General features: G+C 41.8%; 1 protein-coding gene across 2 annotated transcripts in view; it reads right to left on the bottom strand.

Annotated features, from left to right (window-relative positions):
* Positions 1–22,295, bottom strand: part of gli2a (GLI family zinc finger 2a) — a 104,046-nt gene extending 81,751 nt beyond the window's left edge. Inside the window, exons 1-3 of one of the 2 annotated variants that reach the window (XM_035749714.2) lie at positions 21,839–22,295; positions 5,192–5,250; positions 436–577 (exon numbers count right to left, since the gene is read on the bottom strand). In XM_035749714.2, the coding sequence (XP_035605607.1) occupies positions 436–577; positions 5,192–5,212 (163 nt within the window). In that variant the 5' untranslated portion in view covers positions 5,213–5,250; positions 21,839–22,295. The remainder of the gene's footprint in view (positions 1–435; positions 578–5,191; positions 5,251–21,838) is intronic. The other variant, XM_035749715.2, reaches the window with a different exon arrangement.
* Between the last annotated feature and the right edge of the window lie 586 nt (positions 22,296–22,881).

The following is a 22,881-nucleotide window of genomic DNA, read 5'->3' as shown; positions in this document are numbered from 1 at the left end:
TGACAAGTTTACTTTTAGTCCAATACATTCATAAAGAAAATATGTTATATTTATGATACCACACATTTCCCTGACACCCCAAAATTACTTGTTTTCGAATGCTCAGGCAGGGCAGCAATATGGTCCAATTCACGCATCTATCAATATAACGCATTGTCATCCCTATTGCATCTGATCTGGCAGAATCACTAAAAACAAATAATGCATTCGTAAATGATGTCTGAGTGTTCCCCCATCTGTTTTTCCCCAAATATAACTAAAGTATGAAAATGTAGTACTTTTTCCACCACTGAATTTAAGTAATTTTAAAACCAGAAACTTTTAGACTTTTACTGTGTGACTTTCACTTGATTCATTTTCTTTTAAGGCATCTACTTTTACTCAAGTATGACAATCAATTGATTACTTTTTCCACCACTGCTTAGTCATTCATACCTCTGGTCACAGTAGTGGGAGATGGTTTCTTTGGCAGGTCTGAGAAGCTGCTTCCATCTAGACCCGATCCCTTATGCTCCTTTTTTTCAGTGGCTGTCGGAGCAGAGGTCTCCATGGTGGACAGCAGGGAGTCAGAGTCAACCTAGAGAAACAGAGAGGGAGAAGGAGAGATTAAAGCAAAACATGTGGAATGTGAATAAAAAGGTTGTTGGCACAATTCCTTTTTAAACGAGGATATTTTGAAATATGGAGGTTGTTTTGGTCACAACACATGGACACACACATACACACACACGCAGAAAAAAACACATTCACTGCTTGAATTATCCTATGTGAGTTCCCCCAGCTGTGCCCGAGTGGCCAACAGAGGGAGCTCTACAGATTTTACACTCTGTATTACAGTCCAACAATGTGTATAAAATATGATATGAATAAGAAAGAACATGCTTGCTTTTAATAAATAAATAAATAAATAAATAAATATATATATATATAACTATTCATTTCTATGACATGAAGCAGACTTCTCTGAGGTAAAGCATAGCGTTGCTGGTTACCGGGCACTGTCTGGGAACAACGACACAAAAGGAGAAATTAGTCTAGCTAACATATTACATCATCTAGTGTGTCTGGTCCTAGTCTTCTCTCTTGCACAGTTAAACTAAATGTAGTTATTTAACTTTTCGGCAGAGAATAAAAACAAAACGTTTTGATTGTATGTCATAAGAAGTATCACTCAGGATATAGTTGTCAAATAATACATTAACGCACTGTAACTAGTAACTACCATGTTTATACATAGTTTTAAGAGGTCACTCAATATGAAAACGTACACTTAAATACAGCGTCTTCAGAAAGTATTCACACCCCTTTACTTTTTCCAAATGTTCTTGTGTTACAAAGTGGGATTCAAATAGATATAATTGTCATTTTTTGTCAGCGATTTACACAAAATACTCTGTAAAATGTCAAAGTGGAAGAAAAATCATGAAAAATTAAACACTAATATAACTTCGATATGTATTCAACCACCTGAGTCAATACATGTTAGAGTCACCTTTGGCAGCAATTACGGCTGTGAGTCTTTCTGGGTAAGTCTTTAAGAGCTTTGCACACATGGATTATGCAACATTTGCCCATTATTCTTTTCAAAATTCTTCAATCTCTGTCAAATTGGTTGCTGATCATTGCTAGATAACAATTTTCAGGTCTTGCCATAGATTTTAAAGCCGATTTATGTCAAAACCGTAACTTGGCCACTCATGAGCATTCACTGACTTCTTGGTAAGCAACTCCAGTGTATATTTGGCCTGTTTTAGGTTATTGTTCTGCTGAAAGGTGGATTCTTGTCCCAGTGTCTGGAGGAAAGCAGACTGAAACAGGTTTTCCTCTAGGATTTTGCCTGTGATTAGCACCATGCTGTTTATTTTTTATCCTGAAAAATTCCCCAATTCTTAACTATTACAAACATACCCATAACATGATGCAGCAACCACTATGCTTGAAAATATGGAGAGTGGTACTCAGTAATGTGTTGCATTGGATTTGCCTCAAACATAACACTTTGTATTCAGGACAAAAAGTTAATTGCTTTGCCAAATGTTTTGCAGTACCACTTTAGTGCCTTGTTGCAAACAGGATGCATGTTTTGGAATATGTTTTATTCTGTACAGGCTGCCTTCTTTTCAGTCTATCAATTAGGTTAGTATTGTGGAGTAACTACAATGTTGATGCATCCTGAGTTCTCTCCTATCACAGCCATTAAACATCACCATTGGCCTCATGGTGAAGTCCTTGAGCGGTTCCCTTCCTCTCCGGCAACTGAATTAGGAAGGACTCCTGTATCTTTCTAGTGACTGGGTGTATTGATACACCCCCCAAAGTGTAATTAATAACTTCACCATCGTCAAAGGGATATTCCGCGTCTGTTTGTGTTTTTTTACCTATCTACCCAATAGGTGCCCTTCTTTACAAGGCATTGGAAAACCTTCCTTTGTGGTTGAATCTGTTTGAAATTCACTGCTCGACTGAGGGACCTTAGAGATAATTGTATGTGTGTGGTACAGAGATGAGGTAGTCATTCAAAAATCATGTTTAACAATACTATGGCACACAGAGTGAGTCAATGCAACTTACTATTTGACTTGTATTTATTTATTTATATATAATTACATTTTTTTACTTTTTACCCCTTTTTCTCCCCAATCGTTAGCTACAGTCTTGTCTCCTCGCTGCAACTCCCGTATGGACTCAGGAGAGGCGAAGGTCGAGAGCCATGCGTCCTCCGAAACACGACCCCGCCAAGCCGCATTGCTTCTTGACACACTGCTCACTTAACCCGGAAGCCAGCCGCACCAATGTGTCGGAGGAAACACTGTACAGCTGGCGACCGAAGTCAGCGTTCATGATCCCGGTAGCCTCAAGGAGTCGCTAGAGCAAGATGGGACAAGGACATTCCAGCCAGCCAAACCCTACCCCTAACCCGGACGACGCTCGGCCAATTGTGCACCACCTCATGGGTCTCCCGGATCTGTAATGATGCCTCTAGCACTACGATGCAGTGCCTTAGACCGGTGCGCCACTCGGGAGGCCGCATTATGTGACTTGTTAAGTAAATCTTTACTCCTAAATTTATTTAGGCCTGCCATAACAAAAGGGTTGAATACTTATTGACTCAAGACAAAAACATAATTCCACTGACATTAAATAAGCATCTCCAATCCAAAATTAAATCTAAAATTGGCTTCCTATTTCACAACAAAGCATCCTTCACTCATGCTGCCAAACATATCCTCGTAAATTTGACTCTCCTACCGATCCTTGACTTCGGCGATGTCAATTACAAAATAGTCTCCAACATTCTACTCAGCAAATTGGATGCAGTCTATCACAGTGCCATCCGTTTTGTCACCAAAGCCCCATATACTACCCACCACTGCAACCTGTATGCTCTTGTTGGCTGGTCCTCGCTACATATTAGTCGCCAAACCCACTGGCTCCAGGTCATCTATAAGTATTTGCTAGGTAAAGCTCCGCCTTATCGCAGCTCACTGGTCACCATAGCAACACCCACCCGTAGCACGCGCTCCAGCAGGTACAGTATATTTAACTGGTCATCCCCAAAGCCAACACTTCCTTTGGCCACCTTTACTTCCAGTTCTCTGCTGCCAATGACTGGAAAGAACTGCACAAATCACTGAAGTTGAAGACATATCTCCCTCACTAACTTTAAGCATCAGCTGTCAGAGCAGCTTACCGATCGTGGCAGCTGTACACAACCCAATCTGTAAATAGCCCATCCAACCAACTATCTACCTCATATTTGTTTTTGTTTTTCTGCTCTTTTGCACACCAGTATTTCTACTTTCACATCCTCATCTGCACATCTATCACTCCAGTGTTAATTGCTAAATTGTAATTACTTTGCCACTATGGCCTATGTATTGCCTTAACTGCTTACTTAATTTGCACACACGGAATACAGATTCTTCTATTTTGTTAATCCCATGTGTAACTCTGTGTTGTAGTTTTTGTCGCACTGCTTTGCTTTTGTCTTGGCCAGGTCGCAGTTGTAAATTAGAACTTGTTCTCAACTGGCCTACCTGGTTAAATAAAGGTGGAATAAACAACAAAATAAAATACATTTTTATTGGTCACATACAAATGGTTAGCAGATGTAATTGCGAGTGTGGCAAAACTCCTTGTGCTTCTTTTTCCGACAGTGCAGCAACATGAACAATTCCACAACAAATACCTAATACACACAAATCTAGGTAAAGGAATGGAATAAGAATATATAAATTAGAGGTTGACCGATTAATCGGAGTGGCCGATTAATTAGGGCCGATTGCAAGTTTTCATAACAATCGGAAAGCGGTAATTTTGGACACCGATTTTGCAGTTTTTTTTTCCCACTTTTATTTAATCTTTATTTAACTTGGCAAGTCAGTTAAGAACACATGCTTATTTTCAATGACGGCCTAGGAACGGTGGGTGAACTGCCTTGTTCTGGGGCAGAAAGACAGATTTTCACCTTGTCAGCTCGGGGGATCCAATCTTGCAACCTTACAGTTAACTAGTCCAATGCAATAACAACCTACCTCTCTCTCGTTGCACTCAACAAGAGACTGACTGCCTGTTACATGAAGGCAGTAAGCCAAGGTAAGTTGCTAGCTAGCATTAAACTTATCTTATAAAAAACAATCAATCACTAGTTAACTACACATTGTTGATATTACTAGATATTATCTAGCGTGTCCTGCGTTGCATATAATCTGACTGAGCGGTGGTAGTCAGAAGCAGGCGCGGAAACATTCATTCAAACAGCACTTTCATGCGTTTTGCCAGCAGCTCTTCGTTGTGCATCAAGCATTGCGCTGTTTATGACTTCAAGCCTATCAACTCCCGGGATGAGGCTGGTGTAACTGATGTGAAATGGCTGGCTCGTTAGCGCACGCTAATAGCGTTTCAAACATCACTCACTCTGAGCCTTGGGGTAGTTGTTTCCCTTGCTCTGCATGGGTAACGCTGCTGCTTCGAGGGTGGCTGTTGTCATTGTGTTCCTGGTTCGAGCCCAGGGAGGAGCGAGGAGAGGGACGGAAGCTATACTGTTACACTGGCAATACTAAAGTGCCTATAAGAACATCCAATAGTCAAAGGTTAATGAAATACAAATGGTATAGAGTATAGAGGGAGGGAAGGTATAGAGGGAATAGTCCTATAATTCCTATAATAGCTACAACCTAAAACTTCTTACCTGGGAATATTGAAGACTCATGTTAAAAGGAACCACCAGCTTTCATATGTTCTCCTGTTCTGAGCAAGGAAGTTAAAGGTTAGCTTTCTTACATAGCACATAGCACACATTCTTCTCCAACACTTGTTTAATTATTTATTTGAGGCTAAATTGATTTTATTGATGTATTATATTATGTTAAAATAAGTGTTCAATCAGTATTGTTGTAATTGTCATTATTACAAATGAATAAATAAATAGGCAGATTAATCGGTATCGGCTTTTTTGGTCCTCCAATAATCGGTATTGGTATCGGCGTTGAAAAATCATAATCGGTCGACCTCTAATATAAATATATGGATGATCAATGTCAGACTGGTATAGGTTAAGATGAAGTAGATAATATAAAATACAGTATATACAGTTGAAGTCGGAAGTTTACATACACCTTAGCCAAATACATTTAAACTCAGATTATCACAATTCCTAACATTTAATCCTATTAAAAATTCCCTGTTTTAGGTCAGTTAGGATCACCACTTAATTTTAAGAATGTAAAATGCCAGAATAATAGTAGAGAGAATGATTTATTTAAACTTTTATTTCTTTCATCACATTCCCAGTGGGTCAGAAGTTTACATACACTCAATTAGTATTTGGTAGCATTGCCTTTCATTTATTTAACTTGGGTCAAACGATTCAGGTCGCCTTCTACAATCTTCCGACAATACGTTGGGTTAATTTTGTCCCATTCCTCCTGACAGAGCTGGTGTAACGGAGTTAGGTTTGTAGGCCTCCTTGCCCGCACAAGCTTTTTCAGTTCTGCCTACACATTTTCTATGGGACTGAGGTCAGGGCTTTGTGACGGCCACTCCAATACCTTGATTTTGTTGTCCTTAGGCCATTTTGCCACAACTTTGGAAGTATGCTTGGGGTCATTGTCCATTTGGAAGATCCATTTGCGACCAAGCTTTAACTTTCTGACTGATGTCTTGTGATGTTGCTTCAATATATCCACATAATTTTCCTTCCTCATGATTCTATCCAGTTTGTGAAGTGCACCAGTCCGTCCTGCAGCAAAGCACCCCCACAACACGATGCTTCACGGTTGGGATGGTGTTCTTCGGCTTGCAAGCCTCCCCCTTTTTCCTTCAAACATAACGATGATCATTATGGCCAAACAGTTCTATTTTTGTTTCATCAGATCAGAGGACATTTCTCCAAAAAGTATGATCTTTGTCCTCATGTGCAGTTGCAAACTGCAGTCTGGCTTTTTTAAGTTGGTTTTGGAGCAGTGGCTTCTTCCTTGCTGAGCGGCCTTTCAGATTATGTCGATATAGGACTCATTTTACTGTGGATATAGATACTTTTGTACCCGTTTCCTCCAGCATCTTCACAAGGTTCTTTGCTGTTGTTCTGGGATCGATTTGCACTTTTCGCAGCAAAGTACGTTCATCTCTAGGAGACAGAACGTGTCTCCTTCCTGATGTTTATACTTGCGTACTATTTTTTATACTTGCATACTATTGTTCGTACATATGAACGTGGTACCTTCAGGCGTTTCGAAATTTCTCTCAAGGATGAAGCAGACTTGGGAGGTCTACAATTTGTTTCTGAGATCTTGGCTGATTTCTTTTGATTTTCCCATGATGTCAAGCAAAGAGGCACTGAGATTGAAGGTAGGCATTGAAATACATCCACAGGTACACCTCCAATTGACTCAAATTATGTCAGTTAGCCTATCAGAAGCTTCTAAAGCCATGACATCATTATCTGGAATTTTCCAAGCTGCTTAAAGGCGCAGTCAACTTAGTGTATGTTAACTTCTGACCCACTGGAATTGTGATACAGTGAATTATAAGTGAAATAATCTGCCTATAAACAATTTTTGGAACAATTATTTGTGTCATGCACAAAGTCGATGTGCTAACCGACTTGCCAAAACTATAGTTTGTAAACAAGATATTTGTGGAGTGGTTGAAAAACAAGTTTTAATGACTCCAACCTGAGTTTATGTAAACTTCAGCAGACTTCAACTGTACATATGGGATGAGTAATGCAAGATATGTAAACACGATTAAAGTGGCATTATTAAAGTGGCCAATGATTTGGCCACTGTAACACAACAAAATGTGGAATAAGTCAAGAGGTGTGAGTACAGTAGTTTCTGAAAGCACTGTAGATACAGGTTTTTCAGTGTAATACGTTCCTAATGTCCTCCATAGTAAAAATGTGACAAGAACAGACACTCAGCAGTCTGTCCTGAGCCACTATGACACCACTATGTCAACACATTTACATGTTTGTTTGAACGGCAGAAGACTTGGCAGCAAGCCATTTGTTTGAGTTTGTGGAACCTACACGATTATCCTCGGGTAAGTGCAAACAAGTAGCGGTCTAAAGCTAAGAGGGGAGGTCATTCCACACCCTCACTAGGCACTAGCTTGTGGTCATGGTTATCCACACTGGTTTTACTCTTTAGTGAGAGAACATGAGGGTTTCCGTATTGACAGTGTCTAAACAAACCTAATTGATTTAATTCATGAGCTTATTAAATCATGATTACCCAACAACAGATGACTTGTGCTACCTAATTCACAGGTGGGATATTGACAATTCTGTAGTACTTTAGGATTATTCTTCAATGTAGTAAAACACACTTAAAACAGCTCTGCTGTGGTGTCAAAGTGAAGTGACACAGTTTCCACACACTTATTAACAGACGTGGGCACTTGGCAGTCAGAACTTTACATGAATGCAACATAAACTCTATTACACTGTTTATTTTACACTGTCATATACTAAACATGTTTAAATGACTTGATAGGTTCAGAGCTTAAGAAAACCAACAGCACTTGAGTTATGGCATACACAGTATTTGGATATTTTAAGAGACCAAATAGGAACTTCTCAACTGATGATGTCTTTCGAATAATTATTCTATATGCTTTGGTAATACATTGATTAAATATGTATTTTCTGTTCCTCAACCGTTATACACAAGTCACTGTGAGCAGTACTTACAGAACTCTATCAAGTAATTGAATGTGTGCTCATGTATGAAGTATTCTTTTTGGTATCATGTGGTCCTCCAACATGTTATGTTCTATTGGAGGAAGGGTGGACCACTGGCTATTGGTATGACCCTTCAAAGGTGCCAGTCGCCCATCCCGCTGCCCGTCCCTGTGCCAAGGTAAGCCGATTAAGAGGTGGGTAGCTAACAGGTTTAGAAAGCATCTGTTAATTTAGTGTCATGCCAAAAGCAAATAAAAGCTGTCTTCCTTCCAGCCATCTTGTCACTAAGGCTGACAACTCAACCATAAGACATTTCCTTTTCCGATCACAATCCAAAGTAGTAAGAAGTGTTATATTTAGGAATTTGGAACAAAGATGTTTGTTTTACAATCAAAACAATGAAAGGCTCTTGGATGAGCCCCAGAGCACATACTAAACCCTCAACGTCAGTGTCTAACTGTGTTCCATGGAATGACCCCTAAAGAGGACAGTTTCTTCTTGATAGCATCACAGGAAGGTCAGAAAATAATCAACGAGCTCACCCCGCTACCATCCAGAAGGCAGAGACCCTGCACCTTTACCATGCACCTTAGTGACTGCTACATTGTTAGTTCTGATATTTCTTAATTAATACATTTTTAGTCTTGAGATGTGTGTTATGTTTGGTATTACTGCCCTGCTGGAGATAGAAACATTTCGCTGCACCTGCGATAACATCTGTAAAATATGTGTACGTGGCCAATAACATTTTATTTGATTCATGTTTTATAGGAACATCTGGCTGGCAACCCATTAATCACAGTTGTTTTCTGCTTTTAAATCAAGTCGAGTATTGGCTTATCAATTACCCTTCCCTATCACAAATACAAATTAAGCTCCGAGTTGTGAATTTAACAGACAAAAGCTTGTTCTGTTAAGTCAATTATAAAAAATGTAGGGCTTGGATCTTAGGGTACGGTAGGCTTGGGTTATAGAGCTAGAAAGTGTGTTGCTGGGATAGAAGCGAAGTGGCCCCAACTTCACCCCCATCCCATCCCCCCACAGCTCCACCATGCAGGTCTCGCTAGCTGCCCTATCCTTCCCTCCATCAGTCCCTGAAGATGGGGCCTATCTGCCCCTGTCAGGGTGTCAGGCTCTGACAGGACAGTACAGGTGTCAGGAACTGAACAGACATATGGAGGACGAGGAGAACAAACAACAAGAGGCCATTTCTTCTTTTCCCCTTCTTCTGGTTGGCTGGTCAGCCTAGTGCAGTGTGCCAACAGAATCACGGCACCCCGGCCCCCTCCACCCCACGGTACTAGAGGCAGAAGACTCTACGGTGCTGGGTGGTGGGGATAATCCCCTTTACCAGACCCCCAGCCCCCCTTCTTGAATTTGTCCCTCTGCTGCCCCATTCCCAATACCACACCTCTCAGGGAGCGAGTCTGCGCCTGGCCAAGGCTGGGTCCTGGGATAGTAAAAAGCAGCTTCTTCCATCCATACTGTACTGTGCACTAACTACAATGAGAGAAGGCTTTTCGTGTTGTTATTCCCTGCCTCTGCTCAAGGTCCTCTAGTCCTGTTTTTATCATACTGCATTACACAAGTTTATTTTTCAAAAGCCATAAACAAATTGTATACATGTTACTTCATGCACATTGTCATTATAGCGTTTCTGAGTGAGACAATCGACAGGAAACAAAGGCATGTGTAACAGCCCATTTGAGGGAAAAGCATGAGGACCGCAAACAAGTGAGAGGAGACCCAGATATTGTACTTCTGCCCCATTATGAACACTTCCTTGCCCTTCCTTAACAGTGGTTATGTAACACTATGTCCCAAATGGCACCCTATTCTCTATGTAGTGCACTACTTAAGGAAAAGGACGTAATTTAGGACTAAGCCTGATACTGCCAGCCTTTACTTAGCTAGATGGATCACCAGGACGTGCCACTTAACCACAACAAAGCCTTAAAACAGCACAGAGATGTAGTGGACAACTACCCTCTCTCTGCTCTCTCACACACACACTCTCTCTCCCTTCCTTCCTTAAGTCTCTCGATCCCTTGATCTATACACTCTTATTCTCAATTATTCTCCCTCTCTTTCTCTCTCTCTCCCCATTGCTTTTGTTCAGAGACCTGGTGTGTGTTTTTCTTAGCGCCTCATTCAATTTCAAGTGTCTCCCTCTCTTCCACTTCCGTTTAACATCTCTTCTTTCACCAACACTGAAAGGAATGCAAACAGACATCAAAGACAGCTCTCTTATTTGAAGATTCTCAGACTCCTCACTCCTTTTCCTATATCATGATATTGATGCTGGTAAGATTCTCTCTCTCTCTCTCTCTCTCGGCAACCTGCCAATACAAAAACTCTCCCCTGTCCAGGCCTTAACAGAATACAGTGAATGAACATAGTCATTCAGCTAACCCAAAATCCAACCCATTTCCTCCTCAAAAAAAATGGAAGGCCACCGGCTAATTCAGACAAAATACAGCTGTTTTATTTTCCATTGCATGGCCAGACCTAACTTAACTGCCTTGGCCAGACCGATGCTGACTTCCTTCTGACTTTGTGACATACAGCACCATCAAAACACCTATAATTTAATCCTCTTTTCACTTACCAACAGTTTTCCCTCCAAGGTCGCAAATGTGCATTTACTCTGGCTAACCTTAGCAATGATTTTACCACAACAACATAATGGTTTAGGCCTAGGTATCATCTCCCTTTAGACCCACACAATGTTGAACATGAAATTGGCCTATCCTACTTACTATTGTTGTACCTAGACGTTGCACTTGTGCCCAGTGTACTCCGCATGCCCTCTGGACCCTGAGGACATGTGGCGTTACAGGACATTACTCACTAAAACCCACAGAGTACTTACAATACTACAGTACTTATCTATCAGCAGGACAAACAGCTCAGATTGTTCTCTGTCTCTCAGGGGTAACATCTGGGGTCAAGGCACTCACACAGTGTGTTATTCTCAGTACTAACCTCTTTAATCGTAATAACTCAATCCCACTGCATGTGGTGGTTTGGTCATCTGGAGGCCTCACACAGTGAGTTATTCTCAATATAATCTACCTCTTTAATCATAATAATTCAATCCCACTGCTACAGTGGTTTGGCTGATGATGAGCCCCTGTATCATTTATGTGGTTTTCATCTCATTCTTCACTCAAGATAGCATGTGTAGTGCACATTTTCTCTCCCTTTCTCTCTCTCATATATTGTACAAAAATAAGTGTGTTGTCTTACTATAACATGCGATTTGATTTATTTGAATTCAAACAAAAAGCAACATCTCCAACCATTCTGTTTAGTTTCAAAATGGGAGTTGATTTAGTCTACGTTCCAAGCCTTTCCAGGAGCCATGTTTCACATTAGACCTATTAGGTTGATGACACACGGAGATGTCTCTGTTAAACAAGACAAGCTGGGGTTAAGACAAAGGCACATTCTAGATGGGTGAATCACTGTCTTCAGAAAAACATACACTCCTGCAAACCTTTGAAGCCCTGGTTTAAAAAGGGCACATGTTTAAATATGACGAAAAAAGACCTGGGAGCCTTCATTAGTCATGTGCCTGACTCAGATCCAGGAAGGAATATCTGTTGTGTGATATGTCATATAGATAGGCATCCTCCTGGTCAATGAACCGAGAAAGGAAACTATTACCATAACATTTTCACAAAGGAAGATTGAGTGAACCAACAGTAGATTAAGATATTTGAGCACAAATGCTTGAGGAAGGCCAGACTGACAGTTGAAGAGAAACAGTGAAAGGTGATATGGATTCAGTGTGGATTCCCAGGCTAGGAAAATACTACTATTACTGCCGTAACATGTTCACATAGGAAGCCTGAAAGAACCTGCAGTTGACTATATACCCTATTCATGATAAGTGCACTACTTTTATCCAGAGCTAAGTCAAATGTAGTGTACTACATAAGAAATATGATGCTATTTTGGATTTTACCTATTAGAAAACAAATGTTGTACACACATACAGTCCATGACTGGGGTCCACTAGATCCTGTGTCCTGTCCTTAGTAACTGGGAAGCAATCAGTCAGTCCCTCAGAGGCCATGTTTCTCCAGTCAGCCCCATAATGAAAAGATCTACACAGAAAGAAGTCATGTGGATGAGCTGTTCCCTGTTACCCACCCTCCTCACCACCACTCCCTGCTAGTAAATGTAATATCCTGTGGTTAATCTCTTTGTCTCCTGACCAATAGAAAACAGATGTGGAGACTCACACACAGCCTACACACAATCACCCAAGGAATTTCCTAACTGTTGGTTATTTAACTTCTGCTTGATGTTCGCTAACAGTGATCATTTCAATGTATCTCTATGTAATTACAGAGGGGTTTGTGTGTTGGGGAGGTTTTTTGTTATGTAATGCTCTGGCCATGCAGAAACAAGCACATTTGGGCACTTTATCAAGTTGTGTCATGTATGGTCAATGAAGTGGTCATCTGCTCAGGACAGGAGATCCCCTTGTCTTCCCTTCCAGAGGACAAACCAAAAATGCTCATATAATTATATGGGCGAAACCCCCAGCTCAGATCAGCTGTCGTTGGTGCCACATTGCAGAGTTGTCTACTTTCTCCCAGTAACATTTGGGGCCTGGTCATTTCTCCTAAATGTGTTGTTAGCACTGACTCTCAACAGTTACAGCTGTCAATACCCTCACTAGGCCCCTTAGACCATGGTGAGTGGTGTGGGTGGTAAGGTGTGTAGCATGTGTGCATCCCTTTGAATCAAAGTTGGCAAAAATCTAAAGTTGCCATTTGTCGTTCTAAGTTTGTCTATCTAATGGTGACGTCCACATTGTTATTACAAGAGATTATCATTCCAGTATAAGTGCTTTTGAAACTAGACTGTATCTATGTAGTGAGTGTGTGTGGTGTGAGTCGTCAGTGTATCAGCTGTTTCTCAGATCGGATGCCTTGGTGACAAGAAGGGGACAGCCCTGGCTGTTGTCTGTGTGTGTGGGGGTTCAGAGCTCTGTACCACCAGCTGAACAAGTACACCAAGAAGTGAGAAGAGATTACTTTACTTTTTGCAGTTGTCAGAACCTCACGACTTTGAGGTATAAAGATCAGCCACCCACACGAGATGGCAGTAGTAGGCAGTCTAACACCGCAAGTGACTTTATTACATTTTACAATCTCTGCAATTTAAGGAACTTCCACACTTCTCCATACTGACAAAGGAGAGCTATGTGTAGAAAAGGACAGACCAATCACCTCTTTTTGTCACAGGCTTTGACGGCAACAGGTGTAGACACAGTGAAATGATTACTTACGGGTCCTTTTCCAGTCATTCAGAGTTAAACATGACATGGTTCTTTTATTTTTTATTTTAATAGTGAAACAGTGAATAACAAATAGAAATAACAAGTAAATAATAACATGGCTACATACAGGGAGTACCAGTACCGAGTCGATGTGCAGGGGTATGAGGTAAATGAGGTAGCTTTGTACTGTACATATAGGTAAAGTGACGAAGCAACAGGATAGATAGACAGTAGCAGAATCATATGTGCAAAAAAGTTTGTGAGTTAGTGCAAAAATGGGTCAATGCAGTAGTCCGGGTAGCCATTTGATTTGCTATTTAGCAGTCTTGTTAGAAGTCTTATGTCTTGGGGAAGTCTTATGTCTTGGGGAAGTCTTATGGCTTGGGGAAGTCTTATGGCTTGGGGAAGTCTTATGGCTTGGGGAAGTCTTATGGCTTGGGGAAGTCTTATGGCTTGGGGAAGGAAGTCTTATGGCTTGGGGAAGTCTTATGGCTTGGGGAAGTCTTATGGCCTGTTGGTTCCAGACTTGGTACATTGGTACCACTTGCTGTGCGGTAGCAGAGAGATCAGTCTGTAGCTTGGGTGGCTGTAGTCTTTGACAATTGTTTGGGCCTTCCTCTGACACCGCCTGGTATAGAGTTCCTGGATGGCAGAGAGCTCGGAAGTACTGGGCCATACGCACTACCCGTTGTAGCGCCTTGTGGTCCGATGCCAAGCAGTTGCCATACCAAGCGCTGATGCAGCCAGTCAAGATGCTCTCAAGTGTTACAGCTGTAGAACTTTGAGGATTTGAGGGCCAATGCCAAATCTTTTCAGCCTCCTGAGGAGGAAGAGGCGCTGTCATGCTCTCTTCACAACTGTGTTGGTGTGTTTGGACCATGAGAGGTCCTTAGTGATGTTGACACGAGGAACTTGAAACTCTGGACCTTCTCCAATACAGCCCCATCGATGTGAATGGGGGTGTGCTCAGCCCTCCATTTCCTGTAATCCACGATCGGCTCCTTTGTATTACTGACGTTGAAGGACAGGTTGTTGTCCTGGCAGTGTCTCTGACCTCCTCCCTTTAGGCTGTCTCATCATCATCGGTGATCAGGCCTACCACCGGTGTTGTCGGCAGACTTAATGCTGGTGTTGGAATCGTCCGCGGCCACACAGTCATACAGAAGGGGAGTAAACACGCACCCCCGAGGGGCCCATGTGTTCAGGGTCAGTGCGGCAGATGTGTTGTTGCCTACCCTCACCACCTGGGGGCAGCCGTCAGGAATCCAGGATCCAGTTGCAGAGGGAGGTGTTCAGTCCCAGGGAGCTTCAAGGGCACTATGGTGTTGAACACTGAGCTGTAGTCAATTAATAGCTTTCTCACGTATTTGTTCCTTTTGTCCAAGTGGGAAAAGGCAATGTGGGTTGCAATAGAGATTGCGTCATCTGTGGAGTTGGAGAGGGTCCAGGGTGTCTGGGATGATGGTGTTGATGTGAGCCATGAACAGCCTGACAAAGCATTTCATGATGCGAGTGCTAAGAGGCGATAGTCATTTAGACACATTACCTTGGCATTCTTGGGCACAGGGACTATGGTGGTCTGTTTAAAACATATAGGTATTACAGACTGGGTCAGGGAGAGGTTGAAAATGTCAGTGAAGACACTTGCCAACTGGTCAGCGCATTCATCCTGGTAAGCCATTGGTCCCTGTGGCCTTGTTAATGTTATTCTGTTTCAAGGTCCTATTCACATAGGGTACAGAGAGTGTGATCACACAGTTGTCCGGAACAGCTGATGCTCTCACGCATGGTTCATTGTTTCTTGCCTCGAAGCAAGCATAGAACGCATTTAGCTCATCTGGTAGGCTCATGGCACTGGGCAGCTCCTGGCTTGGTTTCCCTTTTTAATATGTGATAGTTTTCAAGCCCTGACACATGCAACGAGCATCAGAACCGGTGTAGTAGGATTCAATCTTAGTCCTGTATTGATGCATTGCTTGTTTGATGGTTTGTCTGGATTTCTTCTAAGCGTCTGTGTTAGTGTCTCGTTCATTGAAAGTGGCAGCTTTAGCCTTTAGCTCATTGTGGATGTTGCCTGTAATTCTGGTTGGGATATGTACGTACGGTTACTGTGGGGATGATGTCATTGGTGCACTTATTAAGGAAGCCGGTGACCGATGTGGTAAACTCTTCAATGCTATCGGATGAATCTCAGAACCTATTCCAGTCTGTGCCAGAGAAACAGTCCAGTAGCTTAGCGTCCGCTTCATTGGAGCACTTCCGTATTGAGCGTGTCACTGGTACTTCCTGTTTGAGTTTTTGCTTGTAAGCAGGAATCAGAAGGACAGAGTTATGGTCAGATTTGTCAAATGGAGCGCGAAGGAGAGCTTTGTATGTGTCTCTGTGTGTGGAGTAAAGGAGATCTAGAGAAATGTTTGCCTCTAGTTGCACAGGGGACATGCTGGTAGAAATGAGGTAAAACGGATTTCTGTTTTCCTGCATTAAAAGCCACCAGGAGCACTGCCTCTGGGTGAGCATTTTCTTGTTTGCTTATGGCCCTATACAGCCCTATGAGTGCGGTCTACAGCTTATCATAAGTTATTTTAACTCAGGCGAGCAGAACCTCAAGACTTTTATGCCATAACTGCCTGCTGATGCAACCCTGACCAGCACACATCGTGAAACGGCATTGTATTTGACAGTCTTATATGTTTCCAGTTACATTCAAAGAGAAAACGAAGACAAAGGCAGCATGTACACATACAATCATCATCCCATCCTGTTCTCTCTCTGTAATGAGAGGATTCCAAGACGAGTAACCTCAACCTGGATTGAACCCAGAACCAGTTTTGTTCTGAGTCAGAGAGAGGCCGATGCAATGGCGGCAAGCAGACAGCAAGTGGACATGTGTTTGGGAGTTTGTGAGGGAGGAGGCGTAGAAGAAGGGGAGAGATTGCTAAAGACTACCACATGGTTTCTTAGCAAGCAGCTCAATGCTTTCAATGCTTTTAGTCCGTCTCCCAGTCTATTACAGAGGAGTCTGTGGCCTGGCTGAGAGTCAAGGAGTTAATATTTCTCATTATATGAAACGTAATAAGAAGAGCTTAGCCAGCCAACCGCCCAGCCCCTATGGGCAAGTCAACAAGTCAACTTTGCTTTGTAGCTATGGGAGGCCTTCGGATAAATCACAACTTACAACTGACTCTTCTCGCCTTTCTCAAAACCCCAATGTTGGAAGCACAAACAGAGCATGCATGCACAGCACACACACACACTGTTGAATGTGCTGCGTGTGCTGCCAGTGCCTCTTGCTGCATCAGATTAAAGCCGACAGCAAACATTCAAGACAATGCTGCATTGTCTGGGAGTCCATGTCAGTCTTAAGGACAACCAACACAATGAATCTGTTCATTCATTGGCAATGGAGAGGAAGATAGGAGAAGACACAGTGGTGTTAATAATGCTACTCCGCCTGGGCTGCTGCCAGCTACAGTGGAAGAAGGTTTCCCTGATGTAACAGGAGATCAAGTTTTACTCTAGCTAACCCACTATAGGAGGTAATTAGCAGCAGGATCAAGGCAACGCCCTCAGATGAGCCATGATGAGCTCAGGTCTCTCCAAGAACTAAGAAGAACCAGGCACAGGCACAGTGCCAGTGCACCAGAAAAGCTTGACTAGTAGTGTATTGGTGGATGTACTACTAATGCAACCAGTCATTATTTTAAAGCCATGCAGCGGGTTGAGCAAAGTGGGCCTGTCCAGTTGTGGTTTTTGCTGTGCTAGTGCATAGCTCTGCAGCTTAAACCCAATGGTTTATTTTAGGGTGAAGTAATTAAATAAATGTTGTGTCATCCCCTCCACAAACTGGACAACTTCCTTTGACCTGCAGAATCATTGCTAAAAGCCTGTGTTTGGAGAACTCTGGCAGGGGGCTGTTAAGATGTTCTGGTGTTGACACATATATAACACAGTGTAAATAGTATACATTGTTTAATCTGTTGAAGTTTCATTCCATCCTCCCTCAGAGAACAGCTTGGACATGTAAAGGTAGGCTGAGACTACAGAGTCATGGAGTCCAGAGGCCCCAAAGTGGCACACTATTCCCTATGTAGTGCACTTATTTTAACCCGGACTCTTCTCACAACTAATGCACTATAAAGGGAATAGGGGGGCATTCTGGACACTCACTTAAAGTCCAAAAGCCCCCCAAATATCCCCACTTTAGTGCCTGTCATTGTGATTGACTGGGACAATTTGGTGAAATAAATGGGTAGGTCTAGAGGAAATAGATCATTAGGCCTTGTTGCGTGACTAACAGAAACCTGGAAATAGTGTTTCCTCGAGAGAAACTAGGTCCTTCATAATTGTAGCCTAGCTTCTTGCCTTTTGATGAGGGGGACTCGCTGTGCCTGCCGCCTCCCATGATTGATGACATCAATCGCGATGGAAGGAGGTTGTCAGTGATTTTACCTTACAGTACTTAAATGGCTAGTTAAAACCACATCGGGCTCGCTCCTTTACTTCTACAATGACATATGGCTTTTACAAAGAACTAGGCCATACCGGTTTCCCATTTTCTATTGACAACAGAAGTCAATTCTCTCAACCCAATGAGACCTCACTTTCCATGTGACTGTGTGTCTCATTCATGGCTGGCACTATGAGATGGAGAAGGGGACGAGGTCGGATCTCAGTGCTCACTCCTAGCCAACCCTGTAGGAGATGTAGAGGGGGATGAGGGGACAAGGCCAGTCAGGGAGGGCTGAACTGCACTCTCTCTCACAGACCGGATATCATGTGATCCTATTTAACCCCAGACACTTGAGAGAGAATGAGCCGGATGCCTCGAGGGTGTGGGACAACAGCCACTAAAAAGCCTTGATTGTGTCCTCTTGCCATCCAAGCCAACGCAGAGAGGAACTCAAACAGGGACCCTGAAAATAAATGAATGTAGCTACTCTGCCGGCTGCTGGCACTTTAGTCGTCTCTGTGTTTCTCCCCACTTCCCACTTTGCCCCCCCATCTCAAGTACAGGCTCGTTGTAAGAAGAGCAAGGCGCGGCCGACTAGACTAACTCATCACATAGCTGTCTTTTTACAGCTCCCTAAATGGCCATTAAATTCCCACCAATTGAGCTCCATACATGAGTGTACTTCAGCCACCCTCCACAGCTCCCCACGGGCTGGGCTGAAGGAAGGCTGCAAGATCCTGCTAGACACCCAGTATAGTCCCACAGGCTCAAAGTGGTGTCTCTGATAAGTCTTGAATGATAAAGCTAATTTCACTCCATAGCAACCACTCGTTGTACAAAATGTCAGGGATATACTTCATGTAGATAAAAGGGAAATAGTGTTGACCTCAATAACGTGTTCCAAAACATACAGCAGGCCTAACAAGTTGGGAAGTTGGCATGTTCATTTTCCTTAACAATAATGGAAAGATGAAAATACATTTTAAATGCACTGTAGGGCACTTTTGATTAAATTCAACCATCAACGTTTTCACTGTGTATCTAAACTGTGTGGTTTAAAATCATCATGGCCTAATATAATCATGTATTTTGACAATCAAAACAAGCACATAATTGTGGGAAATCAGCCTTCTGGAAAAAAATGTAATCTATGGAGAGATGAACCAGCTGTAGTTCTCTTAGAACCACAACAACAATTATTTTGTAAGCACAACCATTTTCTAAACTTAATAACTGAAATACTGACCTTTCTCTAGATAACAGAGCAGTTAAAGACATGCTCTGGTACGTTGGCGACTACTAAATAGATGTTTTACCTCCCGCTTTGGGCTGGATGTGTCAATGTGTAGTTCATACATGTATAATCTATGTGCAGATTTACCTCAATTAGCACAAAATCCCTAGTTTGAAAGCAATTGTTTTTCTGAAACCTATGCTGTGCCATTTTCCCTCACGTGGGGCGCAATTCGAGTTCAACCAATGAGCTTCAGCCCCTTGCTATATGAGTGACAGCTAGCATCTGCTGGGCACCCAAAAACTGGATGTTCCGGTTTTCAGGGGAAATAGAAAGAGAGCCTTCCACTTTTGGACATTAACATGGCGATTTAATCTGTATTAGTTATTAATCTGTAATAGTTATCACTGAAAATAATATATATAATCTGTACCGGACGTAAAATTTATTTTTTATGTAATCAATGCAAATGTGTATATAAAATCCAATGCTTGTAAAAATGTATTTGTAACAACAGACAGACAGAGAGAAATGATGTGGTGTGCATATATGAACATACAGTGTGTGACATAGTACACAGTTTTCAGGGACCACTTTTGGCTGGTGAGTGCTATTTTCAGAAACTGGCTAAAAAGTATACAAAAGCACCAGAGAATCCCTTTAAGTTTAAGAGGGACTGCAATCTAGGAATACCATGCAGCGGTAAATGAAATGGCTTTATTAGTACAGTACAGTGTCTTAGCTCACTGAGGTGAGAGAGTGAGGGAGAAAGAAGAAGACCCTGTTATTTTCTAAACTTTTGAGATCTCCCCAGAGGGGGGTTGTTATTTTCCTCTTCTCCCTTCTGCACGCTAGACTTCATCGGTATTTGTCTTTCAAAAAAGCCTCCCCTCCCATCCTTTCCAGTATTCGGTTCATTACATTTTACGCAGACTTCCAGAGAAGAAAAGGAGAAGATCAATAAAGTGGGTCTAGCTGTGGAGAGACGTGTGAAAGAGAGAAACGGGGGGGAAACGGGGTACGGGGAAACAGAAAAGAGAGAGGCTGGATCTGGCTCGGGAGATGAAAGTGACATCGCCACCATGGGTTTCAGAGCCCAGAGAAGGGAGCCCCAGGCAGGGTCTGAATAAGCTGAATAGCCCCATCATTTCTTTACATCCTTTCACTCTCCCTGGGTCTGACTGCTGGAACTCTTCATTCAGCACAATGGCAAATGCACTAAACCTTTTTTCTTATGCTAATGATCCCTCCAACTGCATGGGCATCATCATATTAAATTAAAAACACACTCACGGTGCATGCACAGAGATACACACCATGCACAGAGATACACACCATGCACAGAGATACACACCATGCACAGACACACACACACCATGCACAGAGACACACACCATGCGCAACGTAGAAATACACACCACCAAAAATGCTTTTGGAAAAAGTCAGATTTTTCCTGAAACATTGGTTCTCTCCTACTTTTTCCTTACTCTTAATCATTTCTGTAATTTCACTGTTTTCTTTTCACTTCATTGTAAAACCCTGCAGTTTTAACATAAAATAACTTTCACATGACTTTCATCACATTTAACATTGAGTTGATGAAAGTCACTGATTAAGGAATCTATCCTATGAAATGACACACAACCCTAAAACCAGTTCTATAACTGATCTGAGACCAAAGCAAGGAAGAAAATGGTGCTCATATTATTAGTTCAGGCGTGAGCCTAGGGATTATTAGCACACACTCTAGATGGGTAAAAGCCAAGCGCAAATATAGGTGTTTTTACCCAGCACAAAAGCATCAAGTGTTTGTTGATTACTCAGGCTACAGTGCAAACAAGCTAACTGAGAATCTTTCAACAATAAGTAAGCTACACAACTCCTACTGACCAGGGACATCCAAGAAGGTGGCCTTAATTATACAGCATGCCAAGCACTTGAAGCATTTCTTTTTTTAAATCTTTATTTGCAAGTGTTTAAATGAGAGGGATCTTGAAATAGTCTGTACACAGAGTGAAGTGAGAGCACTCCTGAGCACCTACCTATCACTTTCTTCGACACTATCAACTTGTATCCACTACTTTGAGTTGGCATGTAGTCTATGCAATATTTGTCTATCAGAATGCACAAAAAAATATGATTGACAATACAACAATATTTGAAAACACAAACCTTCCAGAGGTTATAGCCTCTCAAAATGAGTCCTTCAATCTCAACCATAAAAAATATGCACAAAATGTATTGCAAAATAAAAGTTATTGTTTACACTGAACTTTGAACAAACTTTTGGGATCATAGATAAAGATGGTAAGTGATCACAATAGCTCTACTACTCTGAGGCATTTATGAAGTCAGTAGGACTGGCGCTGCAGCTTTCTGATCACATCTCTCCACATTTGGATCAAGTTGCAGGACAGAATTATTTAGATTCCTATGTAAAATAATTTCAAAGTAAATGAGATGTGGAGTTACCCCAAACCCCTTCTGTCCTTGACACGCAATACTAAACTGTGACTGCGGGATAGTGGTTTAAGTTTAAACACATATTACATTCAACATCAAGAGTTGTCAAATAAGAAAATAAGAACAATTGGAATTGTAAAATGTATCCAAATAAATTTGCGGTTGTAAAAGCTGTCATCTAGGCTACACCACAACAAAAACTTTTCTTACCTTGAATTATTTATTTAGACCCCGTACTCTTGTTCACTTTGTCCGATGATTCTCCGCAAAGAATCCGGGAACTATAGTACTGAAACTCTACTTTTTCAATCAAAACCGCTTGGACAGGATATGTCCCTTTGAAAAAAGTCCATTGAGGTGCACTTCAAGAAAAGTTAGAAATTCTACTCGAAATTACCGGCACTGCATTCCTCAGATAACTCATTTAATTCGGAGGGGCGCATTTATACTCGCATCTAACTTTTACAATCCATCATCTTCAAGCAGTAAATTTCTCACTCCCTTTTGCGTTTTTTCATATGAAAGCGCATTGCGTGTTTTCGCTGGAAGACTCGATTTTAATCGACAGTTGTTCTAGACATGCGGTGGTGAGATCTTCAGGCTGATCTGTTTTCAATCCGATCCCCTCTTTCTCTCCCCCTCTACTCTCACCCCCTCACCTCCTCCCTGCTCCCTGGTGAGTTGGGCCATTTGCTGCTCCAGATGGGCCGGGCTAACTCAATCCAACAGTTGGGTTTCGAGAAAAGTTAGATAAAGTTTAATTATTGTTCGATTTCACGGACAGAACGTTTTGTGGGAGGACAGTTTTTGTCAGAGACACTTGGGTTATTCAATTGAGAATACGATATCATTGCAATGTATTAGTATATCACTCACCGAACCCCTCCCCATGAATAATTATTTGGCCTTTACATATTTTTGGTAATTGATATTTCTTTCCCCATCTCCAGTTGTCTTGGCCTGGAATTTTAGCAGCAGCAACACTGATAAAAATATTTGGAAACAAGCCTTCCATATACCCTACACATTAGGCACTTTCTGCAATTATCAATATATATATATATTGGGTAGGTTACTTTGGGTAGGTTACTTTCTAAATATAATCTGTTACTAGCTACTTGTCCAAAATAGTAATCAGTAATGTAATTTTTTGGATTACCCAAACTCAGTAATGTAATCAGATTACATCCAGTTACTTTTAGATTACTTCCTTCCTCAAGAGGCATTAGAAGAAGACAAAAATGTATGTTTCC

Source organism: Oncorhynchus keta, chromosome 34, assembly GCF_023373465.1.
Source record: "Oncorhynchus keta strain PuntledgeMale-10-30-2019 chromosome 34, Oket_V2, whole genome shotgun sequence".
Lineage (NCBI taxonomy): Eukaryota > Metazoa > Chordata > Actinopteri > Salmoniformes > Salmonidae > Oncorhynchus > Oncorhynchus keta.
Note: the sequence above shows the minus strand (reverse complement) of the source record. Positions and strands in the feature narration are given on the sequence as shown.